This window comes from Temnothorax longispinosus, chromosome 1 (assembly GCF_030848805.1).
Source record: "Temnothorax longispinosus isolate EJ_2023e chromosome 1, Tlon_JGU_v1, whole genome shotgun sequence".
NCBI lineage: Eukaryota > Metazoa > Arthropoda > Insecta > Hymenoptera > Formicidae > Temnothorax > Temnothorax longispinosus.
This window is the reverse complement of record NC_092358.1, coordinates 26,130,832-26,144,460: the sequence shown is the minus strand read 5'-3', so window position 1 is coordinate 26,144,460 and position 13,629 is coordinate 26,130,832. Positions and strand designations below refer to the sequence as shown.

At 46.1% G+C, this 13,629-nt stretch overlaps 2 protein-coding genes across 8 annotated transcripts in view; both read left to right on the top strand.

The window, feature by feature from the left end:
• The window catches only part of LOC139821293 (Fanconi anemia group J protein homolog), a 182,876-nt gene that overhangs the window by 68,643 nt on the left and 100,604 nt on the right, over nt 1–13,629 (top strand). The window lies entirely within an intron of this gene.
• Bi (T-box transcription factor bifid) overlaps nt 1–13,629 on the top strand; it is an 85,807-nt gene that overhangs the window by 59,869 nt on the left and 12,309 nt on the right. For all 7 annotated transcript variants that reach the window (XM_071792314.1, XM_071792346.1, XM_071792299.1 and 4 more), the window contains one exon: nt 13,461–13,607. In XM_071792314.1, the coding sequence (XP_071648415.1) occupies nt 13,461–13,607 (147 nt within the window). The remainder of the gene's footprint in view (nt 1–13,460; nt 13,608–13,629) is intronic.

The window sequence follows — 13,629 nt, the reverse complement described above, 5'->3', positions numbered from 1 at the left end:
GCCCGGACGCCTTTTGTCTCCCCTCCGGGCTTCGGCAATAATGCACTCGAGCAATTTTGCCACGCGCACCACGGCAACCATCATCGCCGTTGCCGTTGGGCCTCCTTCATTTTTGCTTCATCCGCGTTGATAATATTACGCCATGCACGGTGCTGAACGTCGCGGGATTAAACTCTAGCCGTTGTGTATAGTCGTATGTACATCATAAGTTGTTGCATTATTGAAATCTACAGTATATTTACCACATTTACTTCATATTTACTCGAGGAAAGAAAACTTAAAAGAAAAATAGAGGATAAAAATCCGGATGTATCTGTTCAGAAAAAAGAAAACTCGACGGATGGAAAGAAGGCGCGTGGTAATTCAAGGTGAGACACGTATTCTCGGTGTTCTGTAAACTTCGCACGAGCTCTCCTCGCGAAACCCGAGCCGCAGAAAAACATCTCGGCGCTTCAACCCTCAACGAAGAAAACGTGTACACCTCTCTTTCTCTCTCCTCTCTTTCTCTCTCTCGGCCGACCCGGTTGACTCGTGTGATGCGCGTGTAGATTGCACGCGCGCTCGCGCCCGGTTTTTCTTCTTTCGCGCGAATCATGTTCCCTCATCCCGTCCTTCCCTCTTCTCTTTTTCTTCTTTTTACCCACTTCTCGCGATTCTCTCTTCCTCCCGGCGTCTTTTTCGGCGCTTACGCCCCCGCAAGAGAGAGAGAGCGGGCCGACGGCGCACAAGCGGCGCCTTTGAGCAAATTGAAAACACCCGTCGGATTCGGCTAATTACCGAAACATAATGAGCGCCCTCTCCCCGCTCGTCTTCCGCCGTTCGTCTTCCCTCATTCTTCCTACGACGTCGTCCGGGCAGCCACGGTCGATTCCTTCACCCTTTTAGCAGCTTGGCGCCACCCGACCGCCGAATGCATGGAACGTCATCAGAATTCGCGGATTCTCGTCTTCCGTTTTCGTTCACGGCGAATAGGAAAGCCTTCTTTGATTCCCAATTCCGGTCTATCGTGCAGCTTGGCTTTTAACACGACCGTTCATGATATTTTACCACTGTGTGTGCGTGTGTATGTATCAAGTTTTTACTCTGAACATAATTCATGATTTAATACGTCAAAATGACATTCGGTTAATGCGCAGATGAATGCTTCCCGTTCTTCTGTCTTGTCTTCGTTTCAGAATACATGACGCCAAGCCGCACGTGATTAGAACGCACGTTGTTGCGTATGAGTGGTTGGTACAATATAACTTCGGTGTTGCGGATAGGGAGTAAATCAGTTTAACGACCGTACTTGGATCCATTCCGTTTCTTGTCATTTTATTGTGATACCTAACGAGCTGACAAGCGGGACAGATGTTTCGCGGCTATCGCGAGCGCTCCTAAAATCGTTCTCTAAAGGGGACCACCTTCGTCGGCGGCGAATCATGTCGCGTCGCGACGACGTCGTTGGTGGTGCATCTGTTGCAAATTAGGGCGGCCTATAAAAAGGCGCTACTTTTCGCCGAAAGCATCGCGAGTCCTTGAGCGACAAGTAGAGCAAGTTACGAATGCAACGCGGATTTGGTGCGAGTCCCAGAGAAACGTTTCTTATTTTATAACGACGAGACATCGGATCTCCCGACTATCTGCTCACCTTAATTCAACAATAATTAATGTAAATTTGTACAGAGTATGAACAACGAGCCTGGCACGACTTACGCATGTTTTCTAAAGCATTGGAGACAAAAAAGATTGATAAATGTCAAAGTAAGTCCGTACCGAGAAATCGCGCGCGAGATTTGTCAGCCGGCCTCGTTACCCCCGTCGCGCGTCGTTTTCGGTTCCCTCACGGGGAACGGGATTTGCGCGAGAGGTTTCTTCCGCGACGACTCCGAAGTGGCCGCAGACAGGGTAGAAATTTGTGTTACGGTCGAACATGTCGCGCGCGCGCACGATCGGGGCCCCGAGACATCAGAGGCGCCGCCGCGCAAACTCTACTAATGGACGCTCGACGACGGCGAACCGAGCGCCTGGGAATCGGCCGTGGGGGGGAACGCGGACGGAAGAAAGGGGGCTCCTTACTGTTTGTCGTTTGAATGTTTTAGGACCTCTGCTTAACCAACTTACTTACTGCCTCTGTGGGAGACAGCCGCTGCCGTGTTTGCACGGAACATTTCTTCTTTCCTTTCCTCCGTCCCCCCTTTCCCTGGCGACGGTCACGGTGGTGTACCGTCCGTCCGTCTGTCCGCTCTCCCGTCCCGTTTCGTTGTCGTCATCCTCCTCCTTTTTCACTCTTCCTGAAACTGCGGACACCTTCTGTGTCGCTATACATCTACACAGCAGACGTTTTCTCTATGACGGATGCTTCTGCAAACACGCGTATCTGTTTGCGCTTTCTGGCGGCCGCGCGCGGACACCACCGTATTTTTTGGTGTGTGCAACGGGCGGCAGTTAAAAATCGACGCGTCACTATCGCCTACTATTTTTCTACCGATTTTCGTGTTCAAATTTGCTTCCGGGTACGCCGCGCCGCCGGTTTGCTCAGTCGGCGTTATATTAACGGTGTACCGAGGACAGGGATTTGCCTCGGATGGCGGATTGTCCCTGCAATCTTTTTTTATTGTTTTTTTTTTACATTGTCATGGAGACTCACACGCGGTAAGCTTTACACAAATTCCTCCACGTGTTTAATACGCGACGTATCAAGATATAGGAAAGCAGAGTTAGTTATACCGTTAAATTATGCTTGGGGGGGAATCTCGTAAAATAAGAAATGGTCAGGCGTTCTAGTGTTAATTATTGCGCGGTATTGAAGTTAATCGCGCGAATGGAACAACCGATCGAAGCTCGAAAGAACCAACGTTATCGGCACTCATCCGCGGCGGATCCCACGCACTTTGCGCGCCGTCATTACTCCGAATTATTGAGACAGATTGTGATAAAGTGTCCTGAACCCCGGGGTTATCTGAACGCCTCCGCGGCCGGGTCACGGTTAGCGGGGACCGATAATTCGAGGCGAGCACTCGACCGGAGATCGGTCGAGGTTGAACGGAAAGGAAAAAAATAGGGGGGAAAAGATCGGTCCGGGAAGAAAAAAAAGTCCAGTGTTGACGGGTTCCGAGAGGCTTAATGCACGCGTTAATTCTCGATTATTGCACTCCCCCGGTCATTTATCTCTTTTATGACCGACAAGCTATCCATATTTACGATTTTCGAACGGTCCTTCTTGAAAGTCAGTTGTGGCTCGTCTTCCTTTCGGCGGGGCTGTTAACGTTTTTCTCACGACGATCGTTTTTTAATCGATAATGGCTCATTTAGGATGTCAACGTTATCGATATGGATACAATTCCGTGTCATTAGATAGCAGTGGCGAACAATAAAATATGATACTTGTTCGAACGAAGTTTAACAACGGTGTAAGCGAAGAAAAGATGTATCGGGCAACAAAAAATATTTCTTTTTCCACGCGCAACAACACTAGGACATATTTGTAACTCGTTTGTTTAGGAGGGCCAGTTTAATGCTAATAGATTAGGTTTATTTAAGGGCAACGGAGTAACGCTAGCGGTGAAAAGGGTTTGTGCGTCCCAGGGGTAAAATACTTCATGCGTGTTGTCGACATATGTTTCTCTCACGTGACACGACCAATTCAATTCCATTTCTTCGGTAAAATCAGGAGAGCGAGCGTGACGTGAACGAATGGTTGGAAGATTGCATCGTCTCGTTTCACGCGAGATGTCAGATGCTCGGCACAGCTTTTATGGCGTTAATCAATCGCGCTCAATCTTTTTCTACGCTATCTGCCAGTGACGTGCTGGTTGAAGAAATAAATCATCAGCGAGGAGCATTCGAGTTAATAAATCTGATCGTTACTCAGACTAATTAACGTGTAAGAAATTTTTCAAATTTTGCACGTATATCGGAAAAGGAATTTCAACCGTCTATTTCACCATTTTTTTTTTCATCTAATTGTAAGTACACGAGGAAGATTGAGAGATCGCAGATTAACAGTAAGACACGTTAATACGCTTTGGAATCTAAACTGCATCTAAAAGGGGAAGACCACCTAATGCGTTTCTTTAGATACGTTCGCAGTATCTCCAAGCTGCGGTTCGATATAATCGATGTGCATTCCGTATTCCGCGCGAGCACGGCTTCTAAACCGCAGTGCTCTCGACGGGGGAAAAAAATAGCGGCGACGGTCAGTATCCCTTCGCGCAAGAGTGCCACGCGAGCCCTCATTAGTATTCCGAAAAACGAAGGGACCGCGCGATTACGAGATAGGGTGGCCGGCGCGATCGCGGCGACTCGTATTCTTCGGGACAATAAAGCCGGCACTGAAAACGAAGGGGGTGGCTGTCGCTGCCAGCCAGAATTCCTGGAGGGGGGGGAGGGAGAAGTTCGCTGAGCTTTTAGCCTTCCGTTTCCTCCTTTTTCTTCTCTTTTTCGATTCTCTCCTCGTTTTCTGGCATTTCTCTTTTCTCTTTTTCCCTTTCTTCTTTTTTTTTACGTTTGATTCTACGACGATGAAATCACAGGGTCGTAACACCTCGACTGGAAACGAATCCGACGGCTGTCGCTGCGGCGGGGTCGAAGTAAAAAAAAAGAGAAGATGAGAGGAGGAGAGTCCGATAATCGGTTTCAATCAGCACCATTGTCGGTCAGCGTAATCCGCCAGGCTGAGGCATCGAAAAAAAAAGGAAGGAAGAGCATCGGACGACCGAAGGCGAGAGGGAGCTTCGCTGGCTCAGCGGGAAAAGCCCGTTCCCGGTGAACACACGTGCTGTATAGCCTCGTCTAGTCTTTAGCCAATATTTAATGTTCTATATTTAACGGATCGTCTAGATTCTCTACGTCCGACGCGGTGAGATCGATAAATACGCGATACCACGCTCGTTGCCAATGCGTCGAACCATTATTCTAACAGGGAAGTTAGAAGAACTCTGATGTACATAGGTCGTGATATTCCCGTGCTTGCCATTGTTAATACATCGATACGTTTTTAGCTCGCTATTCTCCTATCGGATGATTTTTCTATAATCCGCGTGGAGAGATAAAAATATAATGGAGTTATATAATCTCCAACAATGGGAAGCGGCGAAACGTTTATCGATGATGGCGATACAGAAGTTAATTTCGGAATTGAATTCACCGCGTTGCGTCATTTAAACGAATGGCAAAAGGGAAAAGAGCAGCCCGGCGGAATTTATCTTGTTCGTATCGGCGTGCAGCGATAAGAGGCGAGCTTCTGCGACACCGTCGGATCCGCAGAGCGTTTCAAATCACCCGTGTATCCCGTGTTCGAGGGCCTCAAAGGGTTGAGGCGCCGCTCGTAAAATTTCTCGAGCACCGTGCTGCAATTAGCGCGATATGCAAACAGCCGCGAAAAAGAACAGGGACGACAACGGCGATTGGAAACGATGGCGCATCATCGAAGGAGATATCGCCCTCCCGCGTATCTCTCGAATGTTCAGGAACAATTTTTCCCGCCATTAAAGGAAAAATTCGAGGCTTCCACTTTTATGTATTTCACGGCGCATCGAGCATCGCCGGCAATTTCACACTTGCGACCCGCGCAAACACCCCTCGCGGCGCTCCTTTTTCCATCTTTTCCGTGTATTTCAGTGTGAGAGATACCGCGCTCGCTCCTCGTCAAAGAGCCTTTTTTCCCTTCGAGCGAGAAAGAGGCAGAGTGAAAAAAAAGAGAAGAGAGAAACGGAGTGACGCTTCTTTATAACACGCCCGTCTGTAAGCAGCCTGATTTCCGTTTAACGTTTCCCTCTGTTGCTTTTTTTCCGTATCAACCGCCGAGGAAATCAAGGGAAAGGACGATTTTTGCGTGTACCCCTCTAAACTCTGACAATTCTTGCTTAAATAACCTCTCTCGTGCATGTTTCCGTGTAAATATGTATGTGGCTACATCAAACGCATTTATCCTGGATCTTTTCGCGACTCATAATATAAATCCGCACGAGCATTTTGCTGGAGTTTATTATGTATGTGTATTTATAAAAAAGAAGCTTTATTGTTGTGTACGTTGAACAGTAATCTGCGCAACTTGAGGATAATACTTTTAATTTAATCGCGTGTAAACATTCCTGAGATTTTTTCGTGACAAAGTAATAAAGACTTAGAGTGTGGAATAGCGATTGAATTTCCGTTCTCTCTCCAATGAGCTGGACTTGGCCCGTGAAGTTTATCAGAAATTACCATGAAGGCGTGGTGGCACTGATGGTTGGCGACAGTACCTATTTGCTTTCATTCAGTGATCAAAGAACGGCGTTAAGTCGATAATCTTTATTTCTTCGCGTGCACAGTGAGTCCATTCAATCGGGATTTGCTCAGCCTTATAGAGCTTGTGCGCAATTTGGCTTGACAACGGAATTAAATATTAGCTGCGATGCCGGTTCTCTCTAATCGCGCTATAAATTTAAATCTACTTTTATTTTTCCCCATTATCTTTTAGTCCAATAATGAACGTAATGATATAACGCGCAAATTAAATGTTTAAATTGCTATGATAATGCAAGATGACAATAAAAAAATAAACCTGTTAAGTTTGTTCTATTAAAATTCCAAGTTCTATTGATGCGTTTATGATTGTCGAAAAGGCCCAGTATTAGAGATCGTACTTATTCTCTTATTCATAAGAAACATTTCCCGCCGCCCTTTAGCGTGTCAATCGAACGCAGTGCATCGTGACACCTGTCATATTTCACCGAGCAGCAGCGTTTACAAAGTAGCCTCGGAAATTGGTACGAATTCGCGTGGAAGGGAAAAAAGAGCACGGAGGAAAGGAGTTCCTCGTGCTCGCTCGACCATCCAGACGGCCTGCTATTGGCTTGTCGGCTTACGTGCAAGTCGGCCATAATGCCCGAACCGGATGATGGAAAAGCCACCCTCGATTCGGGCCAATTAGCTTCCGGGCGAGTAAGTGGCAGAGAAACCCCCCAAGGATCCATTTCTCTCCCACATTCCCCCCTTTCCTCGTCCTTCTCCTCTTCCTTCTCGTCGTCGTCGTCGTCTTCTTTGCCGTCGTGCCACCACGAATTGACCTAACTTCGCTGGCCTCGCTTCGCCAACGACCGAGACCGTCGGCGTCGCGTCGCCGAGCCGTCTGTAAGCCCGAAGTTCATCGCCTAATTCGTTCTTAGAACTGGAAGACACTCCGTCACGCTCCCACGCGTCGCTTCCCGGAACTCAGATTGATTCAAGTTAATTGACTTGCTCGAAATTATGCGCCTAATCGCGAGCTCCGAGGTAACATCTGCGGTAGGATGGCGTGAACTAGAAACGCGATTAGATTCAACTGCTCAATCAGCGACGCGCTCCGGTTCTAAGGGTCTTTTACGACGCGACGCGGTCGGTCAGAAAATTAAACGGGATTACCTTCAATTAAGCTACGCGTATTTCATATTTATCTTTACGAACGTAAATGAAACATTTTTTTGTAACAGCTCACACACGGCGTTTGCGAGATCCAGTGCTTGCTTGTGCGTTTGCTTTCAGTTTTATATTGAAGTTTAACTTTAACTTTCATTTTCGATTTTTTATAATTTCGAAACACTCGAAATCCAAAGTGAAATCTTTAATATTTTACTTTATATTTCAATTTTAATTTTCAATGGTTTTGATAAACCCATGTTTTTGATGTTTTTTAATTCTTGATCGATTAATACACGAAAGTAAAGAAATACATTTTTGTGCGACGTCTAACGATAAAATATCGCCGAGAAAAACCGCCCTTATTTTTATTCCACGTGACGAAGGTCCCGAGATGGGCCAGTCGCGTTCGTGTCCGGAACACGTCCTCCTACACGGCGGGTCCTCCGCCCAGGGGTAGAAAAATCCACCCCTTTTTCAGGCGGTCGATACCAGGACGACCAACCTTACCACCACCTTCCCTTTCCGCTCCCGTGCGTTTCACCCCCGTCGCCTCGTCGTCCTTACCTCGTCGCACCGCCGCGCGCCGTGTTGGCGAGCGGGATATCTCGCTCGCACCCTCGCCTTCGGCGAAAAGTTTCGCTCCTCCACCGCTTTCTGCCGAGGTGGCGCCATACTCGCTGTCAAGAACCACCCTTTCGTCTTCCTCCCGCCTGCCCTCGCGCGCCGTACACATACGCGAACCACCCCCTTTATCCCCTTTCCCATCCGATAGCTTTCTACCGGTATATCTTTCTTCTCGTTATTCTCTCGTATATTCGTTCAGATCCCAACCGAACTTAAATGTATGTACTGTGTGGATTGTGTGTACACTTCTGTACGCGTGCAAGTGGATGAAAGTGCACGGGATTCGTGTGCTCGCGAACACTGCAAACTAAACTGCACGTGGTTACTTGATGTACCGATGGCTAAGTAATCCTCGGACCATCGGCCAACTTCTTGATTCTCAAAGTGAAAAGCCCCGGCTTTTTTCTTCTTTGTCTCTTTTTTCCTGCAGTTTTTTTTCTTACTTTTTGGTTTCTTAACTTCACGATGTGTCCAAGCACGTCGTTACTCTTCGCCTTTTCTTCCTCGCTGTGACGAAAAAATTTCACAGTACCGTCAACTGATCTTTGACGCTAGATTCCTTATTTTTTTAGTCTTTCACTGAAGTAGTCCCTTTTAAGCCTAAGTGATTTGTTTGCTTTTCTGTACGATCAGTTGGTCAAACACCCAGGACAGTAATGGCGAGGTTTTGTTACGCTCTTCGTCTTCTCGGCTTGACCAACGCGAATTTTTCGAAGGACAAATTATACTACGTCTATTTTTCGATCTTCCTGGTTTTATTTTGCATTTACAACTTAAAATTAAATATTACTACTATTTATCTGGATATTTAAAATCAGATAATAAATCGATCTGTAAGTCGCTATGCGCGCTTAAACGTTTTTTAATGATTCACATACTTTAAAGATATACATATCGCATTCTCAAAAAAGCGGCACGCCTAAAGAGATCTCCGGATTCCGTGATCCTGATGGCGCAAGGACAAGCGGATGGCAAAGGGGGGAAAGGAGAGATGCGAGAAAGAGAGACGCGGCAGCGTGTGCAGGTTCGTGATTCGAAGTAGGTGGGCCCCAGGTAGCCAGGACAGATAACACCCGGAGATTACCGCGGACAGAGTCATTAGCAGCGTCGGCTTCTGTGTCGGCCAAGATATTCTCTCACTTTCCTCCCCTGCCGTCCCGCTGCTACTCTCTCCCTCCGCTCGCCCCACCGTCCATTCGTCTACCGTGCGGTTTTATCTGGCCGGTCAATTCACGCGGCACGATATATACACCGGATCGCTTCTCAGATCCTACCACTTACTTTCCATCCTCTCCTTCCTTCCTCCCCTTCTCCCTTTCCCTTTCTCTTTCTCTCTCATCTTTCTCTTCCTCTTTTTTGAGCTAGGCGCGTCTCGCGGTACTAGCCTCCTCCTCTTTCTTCTCTCGCGAACCGTGTCCTACCCCTTTGCTTCTCTCCTTTTTATCCCTCTTTCGCCGACATGTTCTACGGGCAGAATGCACCGCGAAAGACGCGCATTCGCCGCGCTCGAGCGAGCCCAGATTAGAGTCCGGAGAAATACTAATTGCTCCGATCGGCGTTCGCACATATTTTCCACGGCGCCAGAGGCGTGTCGAGGCCGAAGGTCCACGAGAAACGAGATAGAGACAAGGGAACCGCCGGGGCGTCGCGCGAAGGACCGGAAGGGGGGCCAACGATGGTAGTGGCGGTGGAAAGAGGGAAAGAGAGAAAAAGAAGAGAGAAACATTCTGCTTTGATAGGCTAATGACAAACGCCTAGATTGCCGGCTTATCACCCGGCCAGCGCTAATTATTTCCCCTTTGTACCGCGCCGCGCATAATGGCGTCCGTGCGGGAACGAGCGAAGGTTCTCTCTCTCTCTCTCTCTCCTCTCTTTCCGCTTCATGTGTGCCATGCCGATTTACACGCACGAGCGGCGCGTCGACGAATTTTATTTGTTACCGCGTGCGGTGGCGGCAAACGTGAGTTTCTCGCCGCGGATTGACGTTGTGTGTGCGTTACGATCGGTCCCTTCACTTAAGCCTCTACGCACTCCAGTGATTATCGACTCTGTTCAACGACACGGTGGACCTTTGGCCCCTACGTTCCTTCTCCCGCTCCCTCCAGATGTCTGTTGACAATTTCTGTTTTTTTCCGCTACTGTGGCCAACATGTGGACCAACGCAATTAAAAGCGGATTTTAGTCTGCACGAGTAATTGCAGTTATTCCCAGATATTTGGTCATCCCAAACCTTTTAATTTTTCTGTTTTTATCATTGCGAAGATCGAATTCAGTTTAGAGATCAGATTCAAAAGAATGGCATCATATTTCATTATAAAAACATACCAATCATACATACAATACATACAAATCATATAATATTAAACATTAGAACTTTGATTACGAAATAATATAAAATTTTTTATCTCTCAGTTAATTTTAGTTTCAGCAGAATTTAGTATATAAAAGCTTGTTATTTTGTGAGAATATACTTTTATATAAAATCTTTACTAATATATGAGATAAATTTTTGAAAAATATATTTCTTTGACATTTTCTTGCTTACAATCAATGCTGTTGCGACGCATTGCTAAGAAGCGGTTTCGAGAATTTCAAAGTTGGCGCTATTAAGAACTTTCCTCAGCATCGAAAACTTTTCTGGAATAATTTGCCCCTCCCCTCCCTCTTCCCCGCTTTAAAGAATCATGATCTTTTAGCTGCGCTCGTTCTCCTCCGCATTTATCGACGGCAGTTTGCGATTCGTTAAAAGACACATTACACTCGTATCCGCTTTTCAAACGTTTTCCAACTGCGAAAGTTCTCTCTTTGAGCGCATGATAATTATCCGGATTCCATAAGTATAGTGAAGCATTTGATGCATAAATTTATCAGCCAACACCAAGGATGCTGTGTCCATTTGTTCGTTTTTCGTTATCGTCGTTGATAAAATGTTCTCGACAATCTTGTTCCCGCGACAAAGCGAGATGCTCTGAACGTTATCTGCATAAAACGAAAGGATGGCAGCCGGTGCGGAGAAACACGCGACGGAATCGTAAAAGAACACGGGGGGAAAAAGTGAAAACAGAGAATCGATGTCAACCCGTCGAAATCGGGATCATAGATGTACTTTTTTTAATCGCGCTTCCCAATCGTTTTCTTCCCTCGTCGAAAACGTTTCGCTCATTTTATCGACATAACATTCCGTAGTGTAGAGGTAGACAATAATGTGTTAAATGTTGAACGCAAATCAAATATTTCTCTAGAATGCATTTTATTCTTTTAGAATGGTCTATATAATGTCTACCTAACCACATTTATTTTAATTGATAGATTTTTCTATGAATTTGTGACAATGTTTCTCAATCAATAAACATTTTCTTTTTACAAAAATTTAGGTAAGATTAAAATATACTAATATATTCCACGAGAGCGATACCTATATATTTCGCATCATTATATAATGATTTGGCCTTCGCAGTTAATTAAGGAATGCTGTAAAAATTGTAAGGCTTCCGCGAACGATTCTCGGAGCATGTCTCTAGTCTAGGTTTCTAGACTAACCCGATATTATATATTAATACTTTAATGATATTGCTCACGATATCGGCGAAAAACTTGAAAGTACCAACTCGTCTCGTATCTTATTAAGAAGTTCATAAAAATAATATAAAATACTTTACTACGTACAATTTTAGCTTCCACAGCTGAAATTTCTCGCGAAACTTGTTTGATGCCCCGAGGCATCGGCTCCGATTTAAAGATGCGCGAGCCACAACAATCTCGGATAATAAATGTTTCCTTTGACGAACGCGAAGATTCTTCTCGGTTTAGCAGAAACATTACGATGTCGGCGCGGTGGCAGATGAACCGGTTTCGAACGCCGCGCTGAAATTAATCTCGCTTCCTCGCTACATCGTACGATCGAGTCACGATCTACGGGTGATAAGCACGGCATCGATACGTTTTATTTAGCGAAGTGGGCAGCGCGGGATTGCGGATTCCGGAGATTGAATTAATAAGTGAATTCGATTGAGTCTCGACGGAGCGGCCGATATCCAGAATACGGCCGGCCATGTTTCGGAACCTATCGATCACTATGTATGCGCCATATAAATTATGCCGATGACGATTGGGGCCGATGTCGCCTCCTCGATAGCGGGTGGACGGTCGGAACTGGCTCGTCGCGAATCCGAGAATCCATCTTCGTGAATTCGATGGCGGAATCGAGCGATGACACACGCGGCTTCCGGTTATCGATCGCCCGCGTTCACGTCGCCCGGTAATTTGCTCGTTACCGCTCACATATTAATCTCTCTTTCTCTCTCTCTCTCTCGTTCCCTTTACGCATGCGACGAACGCGTGCGCGAGTTCGCCCTTTTTCGTTTTGCGTGCCGGAATATTCTGAACAGCCTTTCGGATCGGATAATAAAAGCAACGCGTGCGCGGGCAAATTTGCTCCGGACGCGACGTGAGTCTCGCGAGCGACTCGCACGTGCATATTCGCGTCCGTTTAACAAGATCGATGGGCGTCCGCCAGTGTAACGCAAGCTTTTTAATCGTAGGATGAGGTCAATAAATTATCGCGATCGGAAAGTTCGTTACTTCGATAATTTGACAAATATGAACAGTGGCAATTTGGCGATAGGCGCAACGAAATGTACATTCATGCTGTAGGTAAATACGTACTATTTTATCATAGCTATTTCTATTAATTAGCGAATCAGCCAAGTGCTAATAAGAGAAATATTAGGAATGTCTTTGACAAATAATTAATGTTTCCAATGTAAATACGTAACCGCACAATCGTCATCGTCAGCGGCGCGATAAAATCCGAGCGCGGAGCTCGCTCGGCAAGCTCGATTGCGTTTGCAGACTTTGGTATCGATCAGCTCGGCATGATGCATCAGTGTAATAGCCGCTTTGCCAAGCTCATGCCTTCTTGGCCCGCACGGAACTTTATGAAATACTTGCACGAAGATTAATTAACCGGGAGAAAGAGTAACGTGCCGAGGCACACGCTCTCTGATTGTGTGATTAACGGCAACACCTTCTTGACACTTTTTTAATCTGACGTATCTCTATATTTTTCTTCGTGCAAAATCGCTCTCTCGTGTCTCGCGCCGCTTTTGTTTCTTAATTTTGCGCCGTAGATCACTTTCAGACCACGCTCGCGAGGTCTAATCACGAGACTTCTGAACCCCGCGATTTGCTCTAATTGGAACGCTCCGAACATTGTTCATTAGAATGAATAAGAAATCCACTTTATACGAAGTTCGAGTATATTCGAAAAAGTCTAGAGAAAAAAAATTTGATTTGTGTGTTGTTTGATTTTCTTTTGACTCGATTCTAAAATGATTTCGATTAGATGTGGAATTGATCACATCATCGAGCAATTGGTCTAAAAGTGCAAACGAAGCGAAATTAATTGCAAACATTCTTTGCCAAAGCTAGCCTAAAACAATCTGTCCCAATGTATGATCCCTTTCTTATTACAGACGATACTGAACTCGATGCACAAGTATCAGCCGAGGTTTCATCTCGTGCGAGCCAACGACATCCTGAAACTTCCGTATTCGACGTTCAGGAGTTACGTTTTCAAGGAGACGGAATTCATCGCCGTGACGGCCTATCAAAACGAGAAGGTAAGCGATCTCTGGGTTTTTG